Source organism: Sciurus carolinensis, chromosome 2 (assembly GCF_902686445.1).
Source record: "Sciurus carolinensis chromosome 2, mSciCar1.2, whole genome shotgun sequence".
NCBI classification, from domain to species: domain Eukaryota; kingdom Metazoa; phylum Chordata; class Mammalia; order Rodentia; family Sciuridae; genus Sciurus; species Sciurus carolinensis.
This window is the reverse complement of record NC_062214.1, coordinates 54,077,000-54,099,101: the sequence shown is the minus strand read 5'-3', so window position 1 is coordinate 54,099,101 and position 22,102 is coordinate 54,077,000. Positions and strand designations below refer to the sequence as shown.

Below are 22,102 nucleotides of genomic sequence, written 5' to 3'. Positions count from 1 at the left end.
GTGAGGCATGGGGTTCAATCCTCAGCACCACATAAAAATAAGTAAATAAAGGTATTGTGTCCATCTACAACTAAAAATATGTTTTAAAAAGCTATAGGAATAAATAAAAAAATTTTTTTTCTTCTCTTAGGTAATATAACATCTGTGTTTATTTAGACCTAATACAGACCCATCCCTGAGTAAACCACTTCATTACTAGCTGAATTAGGTAAAGGTAAGTCTTGCTGTCAAAATTAATGTTCAGTTATTATCCTATATCAATAGGGTCCCTGACCTTATTAATCACTAGATTTTGGTAATGTGTTGCACATATAAATTTAATAAATATTGAATTATACATAAAAACAGATGAATCTTGTGGTATGTAAATTAGGCATCAGTAAAGTTTTTAAAATGTTAACAGTTACTAGGATTAACAACTTATACCCATATCAAGACTTGAGATCCAGCGCCTAGCAAAACATTATGTCCATTCTGTCTACCTATCCATCTTTGTCTCTTTTACTACACATCATAAAACATGAAAGATCTTTTAATTCTAAGTGGAAAAAAAAATGGTGAAATCTAGATGATAGCTAAGTCTCTACAGATACAGACTGGTCATTGTGAGCAGCTCTTATAAAAGAGGTAAATCCTCTACAAAATGGAAGACAGGAGCAGAGGTCTTTGCAGACAATCATCTGCTAGAACCCTGAGGAACAAGAGGAGTCTCTCTACAAGCAAGTATACATCAAAAGCGTAATTTCAGATCCATTACTTAGACTGTATTAGGCAGACAGATTATCTATAGTACTGAAGGCTCAGAGCATATTAGGAAAAAGAAGATGTACAAGGCACTTACACTGTTAGAAATTAAAATAAAGATAAATAGAGGGGGCTATAGAACACAAGAGAGAAGCATCTAACTCAGAGCTGGAGTAAGGGCAGGTATCCAGTTAAGTTTCTTGGAGTAATGCTAACTGAAATTATTATCACAGGTCAATACTTCAATACACAGTTCAAACTTCAAAAAGCATAAAAAGATACCCACTTACAGAAGGAAAATAGGGCTGAGAATGTAACTCAATGGTAGAGCACTTGCCTAGTATGTGCGAGGCCCTGGGTTCATTCCCCAGTACTGCAAACAAAAGAAAGTGAGGGTGGGGGAGACTTGAACAGGTAAGAGTGGCACATGCAGCAGACAGTAAGTATGGTAAGTACTGAAAAAGTTCCACTGGCAAAGCAGATGGTGATCAGGGTAAGAAATTTCATAGAGGGAAAGAAAGATAAGAGTCACACCCATGTGAATGAAGAATTGAATACAGAAAGTTTTCCTTAAAGGAAGAAATGGGTCAATAATCAGAACAGTTTAGAATTAACAGAGTATATCTTGAATGGGTGAGAATGTTTATGTGCTAAAAAGAAACAGTTGAACAACATGCATGTTACAGTTAGGAAAGTCACATTGGAAAAAGAACCCCAGAAGATAAGAAGGACCACAAATAGAAAGTTGAGTCTTAGGAGGAAAGATATTTCTCCCACAGCTACAGGGAAGGAGGCCAAGACGGCATGTTAAGTGAAATGTGATGTATTTTTTAGGGCTCAAATTTGAAGAAGTTTGTAGACAAAATAAAGTCAACGAGCCATAGAGTAGGAAGCTAGGGATGGAGTTATCCACTTAATTAAGGTTTGGTAAGGCTTTGGGTAAGTCTTACCCATCTCTGTCAGTTCAAATATTACCTTCAAAAGTCACCTCTTCCATGAACTCTTCCATGATTTACCCTTAGAAATAATCCCTTATTTCCCCAAACTTTCTCTAAATCTTCCTATGGCAGGCATTTCTTTGTATTCTTTAGCTCCTAAAACAAGTATTTGCCAACATATGGGTGGAATTGTTTCCTAATTTATTTTTGAAGTATGGTAACTCTAACTTGGAAAGATACAAACCATCCCTCTCTCTTAAAGAACATACTACTCCTAGTCTCAATTCTAACCAAATAATAATTAAAAAAAAAAAAAAAAAAAAAAACAGAAAATTATGCCAAGTTCTTATCACTGTACTACTGAAATCTCTTACCCACCCCACATTCCATATACCTTGGTGCTGATTCAATTGAACCATATTCCAGAGCATCTACTTTGTGAAAAGCACTGTGATAAGAGGTGCTATTGGTCCAGGCCCCAAGGGGCAGAAAGGTTCAAATTCTAGGCCAGGTGGGCAACTCAGCAAGACCCTGATTCAAAACAAATTAGAAAGAAACTACAAATAAGTAGAACACCAGTTGAGTAAAGGGAATGGGGGCAGGGGGAGGAAGAAAGTGAGGGAAAGGGGAAGTACTGGGGACTGAACTTGAGCATATTATAATCCAAGTTTGTATAATTATGTCAAAATGAACTGCAATATCATGTATAACTATTATACACTAATAAAAACTTTTAATAGAAAGAGCTAGGGATATATTTCAGCAGTAAAACACACCTGTACCCAAAAGAAAAGAGAGAGAGAGAGAGGAAAAAAAAAAAAAAAAAAAAAAAGAGGTACTATTGAGTATCAAGAAATAGAAAAAGAGAGTCCCAGTCCTAAAGGAGTACAAAAGAATATGTATGGTATGCTTTCTCTCCCATACAATTTCAGCTCCTCTTGCAAAACCCAGCCATAAAATAATCTTTCCCTCATCTAAACTCTCACACAGTGACTGTTTGCATCACTTCTTTAGCAATCATATATTGCCTTGTGACATTTTGGACTTTTCATTCTTTAATGCTAGGTAAATTTTCTAAGGTTTATGTCCCATCTGTCCAATTAATCTGGAAACCTTCCAATGGCAGGGCTAGGTTGTAGTTTTGCCTCTTTTCCAGTTCTACCAGGATGTCCTGAACAATAAACTCAAAAGTGTTTTTACTTGTTTTAAAATAATTTGTTTCACTGAAGGTATTTTTCCCAACTTTTTAACCATGTCAGAAAAAGTGAATAAAGGAATACTATCAAGTCATTCAAAATAAAAATAGCTATTAACCATACAGGAAAACAAAATAAAAACATTTTAAAATAACTTGAGAAAATACTTAGAACATAATAATAACCTCCCATTAAAACTACAGTCTATTCTTTAAAATGTTCTGCTACATGGATTTTCCCAAAGCAGCTCACTTTTTGGCAATTTCTTCTTGTTATAAAGTTCTTCCCCATGTTTACATTGCCTAGTTCTATTTGCCTGGTACACACAGATGATAGAAAAACTGAACCTCTCTTCCATTCCACAGGAATTTTTTTTTTTAATCCATGTAGGCAACATGTTAAAGAACAAATGAATAAATTCCTACACTGGATGAAAGGTTGAACTTTTGAGATTCGGGTTCTATATTCCCTCTAAATCTTATTTCCTCATTAAATAGCCTCAGTCTTTTCAATTGTTCCTTATAAATCATAATTTATAGACCCTTCATCATCAGGTCATGCTCATCCAACATGCTCTCATCCTAGAGCAATAGCCAGGTCTCAACTAGTGGCCCAACACCCACTGATTAGAAGTGGCTCTTCAGGTTCTATGTTGAAAAGAACTCTGCTCTATCAGAACTGTTCACTGCAGGTAGAAGGAACCAACCTCAGATCCATTATCCCTGCTGTAGATTACCAAGTTCCCTTTTGTGTGTGAAGTACTAGGGATGGAACCCAGAGCCTCATAGCGTAAGAGGCAAGTACTCAACCATAGACCCAGCCTTCAAGCTCCCTATTAAAGTATGGCTTCCAGAACTGAACACCAATTTCAGGCAGTTTTCTGATGAATACAGAAGGCACTGGAAGTATCTCTTTGCTGTGAATACCACATTTTTATTAATGGTTAATAAACACCCAGGTTTCTTTCATTTTCTTTTCCATTAGTGCTACTTCCCTACCTTATGCTGTACTTAGACTTTTTCTGAACCCCAATATAGGAATTCACATTTATCACTATTAAATTTCATCTATCCATTCAGGGCATGTAAAAGCAGAATCTGTCATGCAATTTACTAACTGTCTCTTCAGCACCCCAAAGTCAAACACCACCTTGAGCAACACATCATGGATGCCTTCCTAAGTCCCAATTTTTTTTTTAAGTTTTTAAAAAATATATACATATTTTTAGTTGTAGTTGTCAATAGACCTTTATTTTATTTATTTATTTTTATGTGGTGCTGAGGATCAAACCCAATGCCTCACACATGCTAGGCAGGCGCTCTACCACTGAGCTACAATTCCAGCCCCAGTCCCAATGTTTTATCTATAACAATATAATATGTGCTAAAGAGCTTTTTTTGAATTAAAAACCTAACACCTCTTTTTGAAGAAAAAATTCTCCACGTCACCATTTTTAGCCATTTAAAACATGCAATACAGTGACTTTTAGTACATTCACAATGTTGTGAAATCATTATGAATTTCAGAATACGTTCACCAACCCCATTAAGCAATCATTCCCCCACCTAGCAACTCTTTTTGAATCTAATTTATTCAGCCAGTTACTATTATTATTATTATTATTATTATTATTATTATGGTGGCACTAGGCAGTGAATCCAAGTCCTTATGCATGCCAGGCAAATGCCCTACCACTGAGTTATATCCCTAGTCAGTTATGAATCTTAATTACATTGTAATCTAGTTCACATTTTTCCAACCCTGTCTGCAAAAGTATCATTAAGACAAGCTTTCAAATGCCTTGCTACAATCTAGACAATACTGTGTTTTTCTCTGACTCAGAAATCTGTTGACCATGTCCAAAAAGAAATGATAATAATGTGACATGGCTTCTTAAGGAGTCCATGTTGGCTCCTAAGCATCATTTATTTTCTCCTTAAGTGCTCATAAATTATATATTTGACATGTGCTCTAAAATTTTGCCAGTTTTTTTTTTTTTTTTTTTTTTTTGTACTGGGAATTGAACTCAGGGGCCCGTTACCATTGAGCTATATCCCAAGGCTTTTTTAATTCTTTTGAGACAGAACCTTGCTAAATTGCTTAAGGCCTCACTAAATTGCTGAAGCTGGCCTCAAACTTGTGATCCTCCTGCCTCAGCTTCCTAAGTCACTGGGATTACAGGTGTGTACCACTGCATCCAACTTTTGCCAGAAGTTATTAAAAAGGAAAAGAAAGATGCCAGAATTTGTGATATCTATTTTTCCTTTTTAATAATACATTTGTGTTCTATTTTTTAAAAACACACTCCTATGCTTTATAGTGTCTTAGATATCACTGACTACAGTTCAGCAATTATACCTAAACAATTGGGAAAATCAGGGCTTTAATTTAAGCTGTATTAACCAGAAAATACAAGAACTCAGTGGAGAATGTTAAGAAATTATAAAACAATGAGCATGGTGACACAAGCCTATAATCCCAGAGACTTGGAAGGCTGAGGCAGGAGGATCCCAAGTTCCTGGCCAACCTGGGCAATTTAGCAAGACCCTCAGCAATTAAGAGAGATCTTGTCTCAAAATAAAAATAAAAAGAACCAGGGATATACTCAGTCATAAGGCACCCCTGAAATCTACCCTAATACTGAAAGGAAAGAGAGAGAGTGAGCGAGCAAGCGAGCGAGCGTGCATGCGCCAGTTGAGAAAGAACAGCATTTCCCAGCTTGGCACACTAGTACTAAGAAAGACAATCTGTGAGAAAAGAGTCTGCCAGCTAAGTTTGAGGAATATTCTGTATTATATCCTCTCCCTTAGAGTTCAGAATGTATGGATCCATGATTAAAGAGTTTTAGTAACCTGCCAGTTAAATAATCATCTTATTTGGTAAATTCCAGTATTTCTGAAATTTATTTTACCACTAAATTCTTTCTTCCTTAATGCTGAAGCATTCATCAATACAAGATACCTTGAGCCAGGTGTGGGGCACACACCTTTAATCCCAGCAATGAGGGAGGTTGAGGCAGGAGGATCACATGTGGGATGCCAGCCTCAGCAGCTTAGTTAAGAGCTGGTCTCAAATTGGAAGAAAAAAAAAATTCTTTTAAAAAAGGGTTGGGCTGGGGTTGTAGATCAATGGCAGAGTGCTTGCCTGACACATGTGAGGCACTGGGTTTGATCCTCAGCATCACACAAAAGTAAATAAAATAAAAGGTATTGTGTACATCTACCACTAAAAATATTTTTTAAAAATAATGATTAAAAAAAAAATGTGGGGGGATGCTGGGGATGGGGATGTAGCTCAATGGTACAGTATCCCTGAGTTCAGTTCCTGGTACTGCCAAAAAAATTGAGGCCAGCCTGGGCACTTTAGTAAGACCCTGTTTCAAAATAAACAAATAAAAAGGGGCAGGTGTGGCTCAGTTATAGAGCTATTGTCTAGAAAGTCAGTCACACAGTTTCTTAAAATCCAAGCTGTACTCTCCTTCAGCACAAAGGATATGTTATGTTAGTTTGGCATGTCTGCTCCTCTCTTCACAGTCTTCATGTCAAAACTCTTAATCCCAAACCTGTTTCCTCAGTGCCAGTATTCCACATTATTAATCTGTTTAACATCACAATACAACTTGCTTGAAAGCACTCTAGAAAACTCTAGCCAATTTCCCTCACAGGATATTTAAGCCATTTATTTCAAAAATCTCAACAATTGAAGTTGCCTTGTTCTAGGGGAAAAGATTAGTTCATATACCAGAGGACATGGCACACTCTAGAGTGTGTTTCATAAGAAAGTCACTGCTGATGCTAAAAATTTGATATTGCCAGGTGTGGCAGCACAGGCCTGAACTCCCAGCAACTCAGGAGGCTGAGGCTGGAGAATGGTTCAAAGTCAACCTCAGCAATTTAGCAAGGCCTTCAGCAACTTAAGGAGACCCTATCTCAACATTAAAAACAAAAAGGGGCAGGGATATAGTTCAATGGTAAAGCACCCCAGATTTGATCCCCAGTAAAAATAAATAAATAAATTTAAGATATTACCCAAAAATTACCTGGAGAAAAGTTTAAAAACAGGATCTCTACCCAAATCCTCACATCAAAATAAATTCTAAATGGCTCACAGAATGAAATGCTAAAACTGTTATTTTTTGTTGTTCCAGGAATTGAACACAGGGGCATATAGCCACTGGGTCACATCCCCAGCCCTTTTTTGTATTTTGTTAAGAGACAGGATCTTGCCAAGTTGCTTAAGGCCTCACTAAGATGCTGAGGCTGGCTTTGAACTCATGATCCTCCCTCCTCCGTATCCTAAGCTGCTGGGATTACAGGTGTGTGCCACCATGCCCGTGAAATGCTAACACTCCTTCTATCCTAAAAACACTAGAAGAAAATAAGGAAAAAGAAAACAGTTAACATATGTCCGGAAAAAAGAAGACATGAGGAAATGTCTTTATATATTTGCAGTTTTGGTAAGGACTCTATAAAAATTACCTCTCCCCCTCAAAAAAAAGAAAGAAAGAAACCCAAATGCAAAAATAAAAGATTAATAAATTCGAATGTTTAAAAATTCAAAATTATTTCAAACACCTTACACAAAGTCAAAAATTAAAGGATAGACTGCAATATTTACAACACATATGGCATATAAAGGCCAATTTCCTCAATATATAAAGAACTATTACTAATCAATACAAAATGTTTAAGAATCCATTAGAAAAATAACCAAAGAATTCTACCAAGTGTTCACAGAAAAGGAAATACAAATGACCTTTAAACATATACTCAGCTTTGCTCATAAATAGATAATCTAAAAATGAAACAATGTGAAACAACTATTTTCACCTACGAAATTGGCAAATTAAAAAAAAAAAAACTATTAATACTCTGGGTTGCTGAAATTACATGAACAACAGTCATTTTCTACATTATTGATAAAGAAACATGTAAACTGGTACAACCTCTAAGAAGTGCAAACTGGCAGTATGTATATTCTCTTTGCCCCCAAAATTGTACTTTTAGAAATGCATTTTGCAAGAATACTTACACATGCACCTTGGTATACACACAAAGCTACTCAATATAGTACAGTTCATAGTAACAAAAACTAAGAGAAAATGTTCATTCATGTTTAAATCCACAACTGAAAACTAAGCAACTGAAAAATAAAAATGAGACATAATACTGCATTCATATAGAATGAGTTAGTTGTAAGATAACAAACAAAATGTGTACTGTGCTCCACTTTTAAACAAAGAAATAAAAGTGATTTGTAATTATATGCATAGAATCTCTCTGGAAGAACACACGATTGTAACAGTGGTTCCACATGGAGAAGATAACTGAGAAACTGAAGAAATAGAACTAAGGAAACAGACTTTTGAGTGTGTGTTGTACTGGGAATCAAACCCAGGGCCTCTTGCATGATAGGCAAGCATTCTAGCACTGAGCTATATCCCAGCCCTGGAAGGTAGGTATTTTTACACTGTATATCCTTACATAGCTTATGAATTACACGTCATGTCCCTGTGTCATCTATTTGTTTTTTGTTTGTTTTGTTTTGTTTTGTGGTACTAGGGATTGAATCCAGGGTTGCTTCCCACAGAACTATATCCCTGATCCTTTTCTTTTTTTAATTTTGATACAAGGCCTTGCTAAGTAGATGAGGCTAACTTCAAATTTGTGATCCTCCTGCCTCAGTCTTCCTCATCTGTTTTTCTGGGGTTTTTTTGTTTTTTTGTTTTTGTTGTTTTGTTTTGTTTTGTTTTGTTTTGGTACTGGGGATTGAACCCAGGGGCGCTTAACTCCTGAGCCATATACCATTTTATTTTTTATATGGAGATGGGATCTCACGAAGTTGCTTAGGGCCTCACCACTAAATTGCTGAGGCTGGTCTGGACCATGCAATCCTTCTGTCTCTGCCTCCTGAGTTGCTGGGATTACAGGAGTGTACCACCATGCCCAGCTACTTACCTGTTTTAAATTTTTTAAAAATGTCTTAAATAAAACATTTTTTATTAAGACCAAATTAATCTAAAAATTTTTTTTTGCAGGGATTCTGAAATTTCTTAAGGAAATCCCCAGTCAAATCATTGTCCAGTGCTACCTTTACAAACTACTAATGTCCAAATAGGCATCACCCAAGACATAGCAATATGTCTTCAGGGCAGAAAAATATTTCCTTGTGAATCAGTTAAGTAGAAGGTAATTTCTGTTTAATTACACCTATTTTGAGGGTCACTTGAAATGTACATGTTATGAAATGACCTGTAATTAGAGACAACTGCACATCTGTGGAGTTTTTCTATTTAAATTTTATCATTTTCCTATCTTTAATGACCCTTTTCAACTTTTCTAAATTTCTCTATTCCTTCTGTTATTCCTCTGTTTCTTCTACTTGGTGAACCAATTAAACTCAATCAAAAAAATATTTTGTTTCTTATGTTGCTGATCAATGATTCCAAGCAACACTTTGATACCTTTTAATGTTATGGACAAATACTTATCACAATAATATATTTCTTTACAAAAATCTCACAATTCTTAGAGCCCAGCATTCTCTCAGTCCCCAAATATCTGTCACAACAGCAGCCAAGCCTGGGCTGGCAGCTGCCTTTTCAGTGTTCCTTCTGCTTTTCGTTATGATTTCCAATGAGTCAACAGGAAGGTATTCTGAGTAAAGAAGAAATAGAGGCCTTTAGACAAATCTTTCCTCCACCCACAACCTCCCCAAAATACAGTTCTTGCCAAACGATCCAAGGCAATTTCCAATTCAATTTGCCACTCCTGTCTGTATGAGGTCACCATTGAACAAATGAGAAACTAGTAGAAGGGAATGTCTAAGCGGAATCCAGTGCAGATAACAGGTTATGAAGAAGAAAAACAATCAGGAAGAGTCCAACAATCTAGTTAGACACAAAAATACATGAGACAAACTGGAGACTTACCTACCTACCTCATGCAGAGTGGAAGGTTGAGCAATTCTGTAATAAGAGGCAGAAAACAGCTCTAATTCCCTCAACCACTCGACAGCTAGACCAATTACTTAATGTCTCTGGGTACCAACTAACTTGATTGGACTTAAATCTTTCCCGTTCCATGCCTACAGAGGTTAACAGCACTAGCACTGATGTTACACAGACCTGGGTTTGAATTCCTCAGACAGTTATATAACATTGGGATAAGTGACATTAACTCCTTTTTTCCTCTTTAAAATAAAATAAGGACTAGGGAGTGTAGCTCAGTGGTAGGGCACTTGCCTCACATGCTCAAGGCCTGGGTTCAATCTCCAATATAGCATAACATCACATAAAAATTATTTCTATCTCACAGTATGGTTCTATATGCATTTCATCATCCTTCTGCCTAATTACTGATAGTTACTACTGTTGTCATTATTTGTAGAAATAGAAACACTACTACAGCAGCAGCAAATTAACATAGTAGTTAAAGAGCATGGGCTTTGGAGTGCTTGCCAAACCTGAAATCTGGATCCACCACTTATGAGAAGGGAGACTAACCTCTGAGCTTTGTTTTCCTATTTGTTAAATGTAAATAAGAAGCACCTCAAGGGCATCAAGAGCAACTAATCAGATAAAAGCAAATAAAGTGTTTAGCAAAGGGCCTAGCACATCATAAGTACTCAATAAATGGTGCTAATAATGACAGTGAGGACGCGGGAGAAGCAAGAGGAAGACATTGACCTTGGGACATGGGACTTATTTTCATTCATGATGGCCTTGCATGCTGGCCTTGGTGGGTATTTGACTTTGGAGGGAATTTGGGCTTTTAACTGTCTTAAAAGTAGAAGATTAAGGTTTCTATTTAAAAAAAAAAAGCAAAAGTCTTACTAATCCAATTCTTCCTAACATACAGTTATAAGAAATTTTTTAAAAATTCAAACAAATAAGTAAACTCTTACTCTTCAAAATAAACTGATAACTAGATCTTTGATTTAAATGTTTAATTTTTTTTTTTTTTAACTTGAAACACTGTCAAAGCCACTGCTAGGAGCCTTGCAGAAGAAAAATCAAGCAGTAGAGGTCTAAACTTGATCAGGTAGGCCAAGAGCCCTAAGCACTCAACTGGTACTTCACTCAGCTTGCTCAAAGATATGGTCTCTAGGCAACCAAGTCCCAAACTAAACAAACAGCCACAGGAGTATGAATCACTTCCGGAAGGTCTCATTTTGCCTACCAGCAATTTCTTATACAAATACTTGTCAAGGGGTTTATTTAGGCAGCCCTAACTGGAAACAACCAAAAGTCCATCAAATACCACAAAGCTTAAAACAAAACAAAGCCTGCTACCAACAGGTATTCCCCCATTGCTACATTGTGAAGAAGATATTGTACTAAAATCAGAGACAAGTCAGAAAATAAAATTCCTAGAACATGACAACTTGGGACCTCAAATATATTTTCATTATTTTGTCAGTAGGGATTTTAAAATATATAAGCACAATTACTGTTTTGCTCTCTTAAGACCAGAAAACATATTTGTCAAACTAGGTCAAACTAATGGGTCACCTAGTCCAGCAAGACTTCCCCAATCATTTTTTTTTTTTTTTAATATTTTGAGTTGTAGATGGACACAATACCTTTATTTTATTTATTTATTTATTTACTTACTTACTTACTTACTTACTTACTTAGTGGTGCTGGGGATTGAACCCAGGGTCTTGTGCATGTGAGGCAAGCACTCTACCACTGAGCTACATACAACTCCAGCCCAAGACTTTCCCAGCCTTGACTAGTGGACAATCCATACTCAGCTGACCAGTTAATAGTAGTCTCCATCGGTCAAATCTATCTTAACCACTACTGATTGTAAGGAGAACTGTTAAAGTACTAAACCTAACACTCTTGGTAATCCACTCCTTCTTTCCACCTCAAATAGGATTTTTTTATGTATCACACTATTCTTCATAAACTAAACAAGGTCACCTAATCTATTTAAAAGAGAGGGAAAAGGACTTAATAGTTCAAAATGAAAATTACAAAAAGAAAAAGCAATTACTAACAACAGTACCAAGGGAAAAAAGACTACAAAAAATCAAATCAGTGAAACAAAAGATATACATGAAGCACACATCTCGAATGAATGTTCTACCCAGGAACTCAGGAGGCTGAGGCAGGAGGATAGCAAGTTGAGGACAGCAAGACCCTGTCTCAAAATAAAAAATAAAATGGGTTGGGGTGTGGCTCAGTAGTTAAGCATTTCTAGGTTCAATCCTCAGTACCAAAAATTAAAAAATAAACAAAAAGTACTTCCAAAAAGTTAAAAATAATAATAATAATAATGCTCTAGATGATTTTGTTATGATTTAACATAAGCAAAGAAATGAAGAGGCATAAAAGAGACAATGCAGATCTCACCCCCAAGACAGAACTAATGAATCAGAACCAATTATTACAGGTATAATGAATAAATTCCTAGAACTAAAATAAACAAAAAAAGATACTATAAATAAGTCTTGGGTTGGGGATATAGCTCAGTGGTAAAGCACTTGCCTAGCATGCATGAGGCCCTGGGTTCAAACCCCAACACCACAACACACACACACAAAGTAAACTCCATAAAATTTTAAACTATACAATGAAACAAATAAAATGGAAACTCAAGGAACAATGTTTACAACAAATATTAGAAAGTTAACATGCATATTATAAGAAGTTAATATCATGATCCTGGAAGAGGCAAAATAATAAATAGAAAATTTGCATAAGAAAATAAAATTGATAAACAAATATATAGGAAAATGCTTAACTGCTCCAGTAACCAAAGCAATATAATTTTAAACTGGAATAAACTTAAATAAATTATAGATATTATATAGACATTGAAAAGAATAATTAAGCAGGGCATGGTGGCACATGCCTGTAATGCCAGCTACTCAGGAGCCTGAGCAGGAGAATTAAAAATTTGAAACCGGCCTCAGCAACTTAGCAAGGCCCTCAGCAGCAAGTTCCTGTGAGACCCTGTCTCAAATAAAATAATAATAGTAAGTAAAAAGGAATGGAGATGTGGTTCAGTGGTTAAATTCACCTTTGGGTTCAATCCCCAGTACCAAAAAATAAAAATTAAGAAATAAAAATTAAGAAAGAACAATTTAGCCAGGCATGGTGCAGCACACACCTGTAATTCCAGCAACTTGGAAGGCTGAGGCCAGAGGATTGCAAGTTCAAGCCAAGCTCTAGCAATTTAGAGGCCCTAAACAACTTAGTGAGATACTGTCTTAAAATGAAAAAATAAAATAAAAAGGGCTGGAGATGTGGCTTGGTAGTTAAGCACCCCTGGGTTGAATCCTGGGTACCAAAAAATAATTTTAAAGAATTTAAAAATAAAAGAAAGAAATGAAACAATAATTATTTAAATTTGTGATTACATTTTTAAATTATGTACTTACAGATTTTTTCTTAATCCTGTCTTCACTTTTTCTTTATTATAAAATTAATTATCATTGTAAAAAGCATTTTTGATATATAGCAAGCACATAGTAAATAAAAAGGAAAAGTCTTGGGTTGGGGACCTGACTCAGTGGTAGAGCATTTACCTAGCACATGGGAGGTCCTGGGTTCAATTTCCAATACTGACAAAAAAGGAAGTCTTCTCACACCTTCCACCCCTATTCTACTCCTTAGAGGTATCCTGTTTCTGGTTTTCCTTTCAAACTAAAGTTTAAATCTGAAGTGAAAAAAATAGGGTTACCAACTTTTAGGATCTTGAAAATGCCTAGAATATTCCCCAAAAAAGTATACTAACACCTCATTATCTTCATATTAAATCTGCTTTTGCCAATAAATGTGTATGAAAAACACATAGAGTATTTTTCTGTATTTCACCATAATGGCACCTAAATCCCACAGCAACTCTGTAAAATGCATAGTATACCCATTCTGCAAAGTACAAATTTAGGCTTACTCTTCCAGGTAAAGCAGCTTGCAAAACCAGAATCAGAAGGCAGACCAGACAAAACGCAATTCTGATTCTTTTCACTTCACCAAGATATCCCAACATTCAAAGTGTACAAGGACATTTTATCTAGCTTTTTAAATTTGTTTTACCTAATTATAAGTATCATGAGTGTAGTCATATGACTTTTCTTAGTAATATTGATATCTATTAGCTGCCTTTTACTAGACTACTCTCCACCTGTTTTTTGTTGTTGTTGTTGTTGTTTTGTTTTGTTTTGTTTTTTGTTTTTTGTTTTTTTGGTGAAGTTGGGGATTGAATCTAGGGCCTATATGCTAAGCATGTGCTCTATCCCTGAGCTACAACCCCAGCTCCACATCTTTCTTTCTTTTAAATTTTAGATCCACATTTCTTAACTGTAAATTTTAAATTTTGCAAAATGTTTCAGCTATGAGTTAAGGTAAAAAGCTTTTAATGACCACACTGAGAACTAATACTCTGATTTGTTACATTGTTACTGTAAGAAAGCACTTAGTTTCAAGGACTTTAACAAATAACACTTTAAATGCAACCCATTTCTTAGGGTAGAGTCTGTCCAAGGCAGTTGAACTAAAATGTTTCAAAAAAGAGAATGTTGGTTTCCCTCTATATCACCATTTTAAGAGTAAAGGATTAATGCCATTCCATAATCTCCCCTTGAGAATGATGACTACACAAATGCATCCAGTTCCTAGTTCCAAAGGGCCATTAAATAGCTATATGCCATAGGTCCTGAATCACAGTGGGTCTGCTGAAATGACTAGTTTTCTTGCCTATAAAAGAAGAGCTTGGGTCAATCTCCTAAAAATGATTTCCCTCAATATTGGCACCCCCCCCAAACACACGCACGCACACGCACACACACACGCACACACACACACACACACTATACTGGGGATGGAACCCAGGGCATCACACATACTAGGTCAAGTACTCTACTGAGCTATATTTTAAGCTCCCACCCACCCACTCTTTTTTTTTTTTTTTTTTTTTTTTTGGTATTAGAGATTGAACGCAGGGGCACCTTACCACTTAGCTACCTCCCTAGCCCTTTTATTTTTTTATTTTGAGACAAGATCTCACTAAATTGTTGAGGCTGGCCTATAGCTTATAATCCTCCTGCGTCAGCCTCCCTGGTTGCTAGAATTACAAGAGGGGACCACTATGCCTGTCCTCAACCCTTTTTATTTTGAGACAGTGTGTCACTAAATTGACAAGGCTGGTCTCCATTTGCAATCCTCCTGCCTTAGCCTCTCAAGTAGTTAGGCTTACAGGGGTGCAACTCCCTCAATCTTTAAGTGATGCTTCTCATCTGAAAATCCTAGAAGATGGTGGTCAATTCCTCTTAATTACAAAAGGCAAATTCAGTGCTAAACTCTGTTAACACTGTAGTTTCTGACAGTCTCCAAAAAGCCACAAGTCAGTATTTTCCCTTCTATAAGGGGAGGAAAGTAGAGGAATTTATAACCATGAAGCAGGAGAAAGGTGATTCAGACATTAAAAAGACATACCAAGTCTCTGAACAAAGGAATCCTAAATAGATAAGCACAGCAGGTACGGAAATTAACCTTCCAATGACCTTTACCTAACAGAATTTTCCTCCATTTCCAGAACCACTCACACTTCCTCCACACCTGCTCTTCCCTGTTCTGCATTCCTGATGTGTTCTCCTCTTGTTTCTTTTTCTTTTCACTTGAACCTTCTTCTGATCTTTCTCTATTACTTTTCTCTTGTCCCTCACATATTTACAGATCACCTCTTTCAACTGAGCGAAATGGTATTCATCTCTCCCATACAACTGCCAAACCAAATGTAAAGCCCAATCAGAACAGGCAAAAGAATGAAAGCAAACACACATTTAAACATAAATAATAACTTAAGATGTCTCTTTTAAGTTCTTGCTCCATGGTATAGCCCTTAGCAAAAAGCCTTAAATCTTTCATTAGAACAACAGCTTAATTTCCATATTGAAACTACTTTTCAAACAACTAAAATAAACAGAAACCTTTATATATTCTATTTCCCAACCACTCCCAATGTATATTTTTATGAAATTAGCCTTAAATGTTCCCACTTAACCCTTTGGGGACATACCCACACAGTCTTCACACACTCATACTCACTCTCTCTACACACTCTCCTTTTTCTCAAGAAAGAGCTCTATTAAAGGCAGGGGGTGGGGGGGGACACGACACAGAGTGCCCCAGGATACACAATGGTGCCACTGTACTAAAAGGTGGAGTTTTTAGTGGGAGGAGTAGAGACATTATAAATAGAACTGAAGAGGGGAAGCTTTTCTCCCTTGGGTCTCTCTGATCTTTATTTCTGCCTTTGGAGTCACTGTAAATCCCAGGCCTTGGGGCTCCTTCAACTTGAGAGGAAACTGGACCAAGCCAATCCAAAAAGGCAAATTTGGGCCTTGTGCTAGAGAGGCAAGAGGAGCCCTAGAAGCACACAATATGTGCAGCCCAGCTCCTAAGGGCACAAACAACTGGGAGAGGAAGCCCTGGCTAATAACAAAAAGCGTGCCAATCACCTGTAAGCACCAGAAAAATATTTAGGAGTAGCAGCATCCACATTAGGTGGCTCATAGGGCTCCTAGTCCCCTTTTTCTCACCACAAAATTCCCAGGCTTCCTAGTACAATTTAGTTGTAAAATCTAAAAAGGTGCTTCCAAAGTTGATTTTCTAATCAAAGTTTTAAACAAAAATCACATATAGATTTTTTATGATTGCCTACATAAAATAAACCAGGGGCATTTCCACAATTCTAGGCCAACAGCAGAGCTTGGCAGAGCAATACTGCAAGCATAATGCCTTCCCTTTTCACCCAAAGTGTAAAAAAAGTAAAGACTATCATATAATGTCTCCACTACTTGAGTCACTTCCTAAGCAACCAACTAAGAAAGCACACCATGGGATAAGAGCCCTTGGATAGATTTTTAAAGCAAATGGGTCACTTTTCTATACTGGAAAAAAATATCTGATAGAAAAGAACATACTCTGGAGTAGATGCAAATGAAATGCCTTGCCAGTGCAGCAACTGAGGAAGGAAATATGATGGAGAGTATCATTCTGTCCTGGTTATCATATCTCAGTATGAGGCAAAGTTCTTTAAAAAAAATTATTATTGTTATTTTTTGGAGACAGGGTCTCACTGTGTTGCCCAGACTGGCATTGAACTCATAGCCATCAGCCAGGCACAGTGATGCACGCTTATAATCCTAACAGCTCAGCTGAAGCAGAAGAATCACAAGTTTGAGGGCATACTTGGCAACTTAGCCAGAACCTGTCTCAAAATAAAACGTTTTAAAAAGGAGTGGGGAGATGGTTCAGTGGTAAAGCACCCCTGGGTTCAGTCCCCAGGACTAAAAAAGAACTTGCAATTCTCTTTCTTCAAGCTCCCAAGTAGCTGGAACTGCAGGCGTGCATCATCACACCCAACTCTAAAAACATTTTAAACTCTGTTTCTCAATGAGGAGGAGGACCATCAGAACCACTAGAAGCTTTTAAAATACATAGGTGTGGAGCTGGGGATGTAGATCAGTGGTAGAACATGCTTGCCTAGCATGTGCAAGGCCCTGGGTTCAATTCCTAGCACTCATATACAAAACAACAAATAAAATATATGAGTATAACCCTTCCACTCTAGACCTCCTGAACCAAAATCTTTGTGGTAAGGTCCAGACATCTGTATTTGTTTTAAAGTTATTTTAATGCACACACCTAAAGAACCACTGCACAAAATGATGGAAATTATCCCCTGATCAAGAAACTACAAGTAGACCAAGAAAACTCAGGCCTCAGTTTCTAAACTTCCATTTAGAAAGGTAAGCATCAGTATCACTAATCCCAACCCAAACCATTACTAATATGCTTACCCTGGTTTCCCAGAAGGGTTTTAAACTCAGAAAAGCAGCCTAGATTCAAGAAGGCACACCCAAGGGAAGAAAAATAGAACTGAAGAGGGGAATCAAGGGCTATTACTTTTTTCTTCTTTTTTCTTTTTTTCATTTTTTAGAGGAAGGGAAAGATCTGAAGGGTTAACAGGTTAGTCCTAGGATACAAACATGTTTGTTATATTGTTCTCTGGATTATCGTGTAGTATTTTAAGATTTCCAGAATTACCCAGAAGCAGTGCAGAACTCCTGAAATCCCAGCAACTCAGGAGGCTGAGGCAGGAGGATTGCAAATATTGAGGTCAGCCTGGGCAACTTAAAGAGACCCTGTCTCAAAATAATGGAAATGTAGCTCAGTGGCAGAGTGCTTGCCTAGCATGCACAAAACCCTGGGTTTGTTCCCTAGAACCAAGGAAAAAAAGAAAAAGAAAAAAGATTTTTCAGAATTATTAAAACAAAATACCCAATACTACTAATTTATTAACCCCATTTGAAACATTCTTCCTTTTTTTTTTTTTTTTTGGGTGCTGGGGATCGAACGCAGGGCCTTGTGCTTGCAAGGCAAGCACTGTACCAACTGAGCTATCTCCCCAGCCCCTGAAACATTCTTGATTTTCATTAAAATTTGCTGACAAATACCTTTTATTATTCCTCACTAGACTTTCCACCAAAGCTCACTTAAAGAATACATAATCTACAATTACATCTACTTTTCCTGGGACAATGCAACATAAGCACCAGAACAAAAGAAATTAATTACTGATAGTAAATTGACACCCTTAACCCAGGTATTGAGGCATCTGAAAAGAAAAACTGCAGTTGTACATTCACTTCATAAAGAATGCAGACAATGCTGCCTTTGGTAAACCATCTTTGAACATTGCCAGATGGATGGACCAATACCCACAGCACTACCCTTCTAGGCCTCCCAAACCTAATACCCACTCCACAAGTCATGGGGGGAGGAGACACAATTCATACATAAATCAAAACCAGTGAAGAATCAGCAAAACATTCAGATCAAGAACTTTGAACTCTAAAACTGCTATTTCTCTCAGACAGCTGGCAATACCCAAAACAAGCACCATAAGCATAAATCCAAACAGCACAAATATAGAAACGTTCAGGATACACACATGCTCATCACAGTGTTTCATGATAAGCGATCATCAAGGCTACTTGCTCCCGTGAATAAAGCCCTATCTATACTTATCCCTTCAACTACCAGCCTCCCACAATCCCGCATACAAAATACAGAGAAATCTTTATCTCTCTTCACACCATATCAGTTCCCTTCATCCCAATCTTTTCTCCAGCCAACCCATCTTTACCTTTTGGCTTCTTCCAAATGACAAAGGTACTCATAAGCCACATTCTGACGTCTCCTTTCATCCATCTCCTCTGCAGTGAGTCTCTCATTATCCAGGACAGCTAAAACATGAAAGAAAGAATGTAAATACTAGGATCTGTAATCTTCTTCAGTGATAAAAGAATGCCACAGCTACCAAATTCCTGCTAGTCACCTTGAAGGTCAAGTGTTTGTGTGGATAGTCAGATGTACAATGACTTTCCTAAAAAAAGACCTATGGGAGTTGTGTGTGACGGTGCACACCTGTAATTCCAGCTACTCAAGGTGGCCGAGGTAGGAGGATCACAAGTTCAAGGTCAGCCTAAGCAACTGAGCCAGATTCTGCATCAAAATAAAAAAGGGTTGGGGATATAGCTCAGTGCCCAAAGCCCCAATATGGCTAAAAAAAAAAAAAAAAAAAAAAAGAGAGAGAGAGAGAGAGGGGGAGAGACCCTACTCTCAACTATATTCAATTTGCCCTTCATTGAAAATGTACATTAATATGAAAATGTGCTAAATTTTATTGTAACCTTGAAAAATAGACTTGAGATTTGGGTCTTCTTTTGTTCTTGTGTTGGAACTCTTTCTAAATACAGATCTCAACATGTGTCCTTTTATTAATAACCAAAGCCAGCAGTTATTGAGAACTAAGTGGCAGTAATTGTCCTAAGCATTTTACATGCATTCTCTCCCTGAAGTCCATAACAATTCTGATTATCAGTTCTTATTTTACAGAGGAGGAAATTGAGGCCTGTGAGCTTAGCCCCAGGGCTAATTAAGAGGAGGGGCTTGGGTTCAAATACAGACAGCCTTCTACACCCAAGGGCTTAACCTTGAAGCTACCTGCCTCCTTTACAAACACCCAAGGTATTAAATTCCTAACTCCTTGGGAAGGCAATGGAGGCCTTTGGAGTCTGGCCTGAACTACTTTTGGAAACTTTTCCCCTTTCCTCCCATCACTGTGCACACCACACCACTCAGTTCCCCACACACAACACACAGTGTCCGGGTACTCTTCCACACCCTGGAGTCAGATCTCTTGCCCCACCAAGCCCGTCAAACTTCTCTGTACAGCCTCATTCAAGAATATTCAAATATCACCACCTATGTCCACAATGACTTCCCCAAACCGCTTCTCATCCACATTACTCTATATGCCTGTTATCGAATCTCTTGTCTTTATTGCATCTTATCATCATTAGCTTGTACACCTGTCTCTGATTAAAAAAATTCTTTGAAGGCAGGGCCTGGTCTAACTCATCCCTAATTTCACAAACGTGGCACTACATATAACTGTTGCTGAATGAAATTATCCTTTTTTAAAAAGATCATTATTCCCAAAATGTAAAATAAAAATCGAAAACCTTGAGACCCCAAAGTACACTCCAGTAGCCAATGGTAACCACCCCACCCGCAGTTCACTGATGTCCCAAGGATGGCGACAGAAAATAAGGAAGTCAGAGGTTTTCGGTGGCTTTTTTTTTTTTTTTTTTTTTTTTAACTTTTGAAATCCTGACGAGGGAACTAAGCCCGAGAAAGGTGAAGTGACTTGCCCAGGACCGCACCTCGCCTAGCCTGGGGCCATGCAGGCGTGGACCCCGGGTCTACCTCGCAGGCACCACTCGGCACACCTTTACAAGAAGCCCGAGCCGAGCCCCAGTCTCCGGTCCCGGGACACGCCCTGCCTGGTCCTCCAGCCACCTCACCCCAGGCCATCTCCCCCAATCTCGGCCAAGCTGGACGGTGAGAGGCGCCGGGTGGGGCTCCTTCTTTCGCAGTGGGAGCTGAGACAGGGAGGCCTCCGGGGTCCTACCCGCCTCCAAGGTGGAGGGGGCGCGGGCCCGGGCCTCCCGCCCTCCACCCAGCCGAGCCGGCTCTTCCGGGTCCGCGCGGCCGGCAGCCGCCCTGCCCCACCCGCCGGGCCAAGCCACCGGGAAAATCTCGACTGGGAGGCAGCGAGCCCAAACCCAAAGCCCCCGCGCAGGGGAGTCCCGCACTCACAGCCATAGTGCGGCCGAGCCACGCCCAGTCCATCAACCTCGTCCACAGCGGACATGGCGGCCGAGCCTGGGTCTCTGCTGAACAAGCGGTGAGACCTTGAAGACACGGGAGGCGGCAGCTGCAGCTCCTGCCGAGTGCGCGGGCTGTCGTGGACCTGAGGCCTCGCCCCGCGCTGTCAGCCCCGCCCCGCAGGCCCCGCCCAGCCGCGCTGCCCAAAGTTGCCGGGGAGGCGTGGTCATGGTCTCTAGGCCCCGCTCCGCCTACGCCCCCCCTCACCTCGACTCCCCCCTCAATCCGCTGCACCCTCGGCTGCCGGAAGGAAGGAGGAGGAGCCCGCCTGCCCCGGCCCGCGCTCCACCGGGCTCTGCCAGGAAGGCTGCCCCGGCCTTCAGCCCGACCCTGCCGGCCACCGCCCCATCCGCAACTCAGACTGAAAGACCGCGATGTTGGCGGCTGGAAATCAAAACCTTGGGCCGCCTCCCTGCCCTGCCAGCTAAGTTAACTTCCGCTACACTAAGGATCAGGGAAGGCGTCTTTACAGATGGCCCAGGGTATGTTCTTGTTGGACTAAGCAGGACCCAAACTGCCATAAAGGATTTCCAACCCCGGTCAGCGCAGCCTGTCAATCTGGTCTCAGTCCACCCAGATTTACCAGTAGTCGCCAGTGTAGAACTATTCAGTCTCTCAAGTATTTGAAACGTTGATTCTAAAACAGAACCATGTTTACCCAAACTTCCTTTTGATTCCCTGCCGTTGTTCTTTGCAAGTTCTTTTGTAGGGTGTCTTTGCCCTATTGGGGATGCCTTTTCCCCCTGCATCTTGTTAACCGCCCTGAAAGCATGGTATTTGAAGGAATTCTGCCCTCAACCCTTTTCTGGTTTGTTTGGTTTTTTGTTTGTTTACCCCCTTTGCCCATTCTCAGTAACTTTACTCACCTTAAAGTGCTGATGACCTGTAAATATCTATCACAAGACCAGACTGTCTAATGAGCATTTTTATCAGTTTATGTTGCAGATACTTCAAATTCCATGTGTCAAACA

The 22,102-nt window shown here is 38.8% G+C and overlaps 1 protein-coding gene across 2 annotated transcripts in view; it reads right to left on the bottom strand.

Moving 5' to 3' along the window:
* Iqgap1 (IQ motif containing GTPase activating protein 1) overlaps window positions 1–21,220 on the bottom strand; it is a 106,166-nt gene extending 84,946 nt beyond the window's left edge. For both annotated transcript variants that reach the window (XM_047539549.1, XM_047539550.1), the window contains exons 1-2: window positions 21,063–21,220; window positions 19,045–19,144 (exon numbers count right to left, since the gene is read on the bottom strand). In XM_047539549.1, coding sequence (XP_047395505.1) covers window positions 19,045–19,144; window positions 21,063–21,117 — 155 coding nt within the window. In that variant the 5' untranslated portion in view covers window positions 21,118–21,220. The remainder of the gene's footprint in view (window positions 1–19,044; window positions 19,145–21,062) is intronic.
* Window positions 21,221–22,102: the final 882 nt, after the last annotated feature.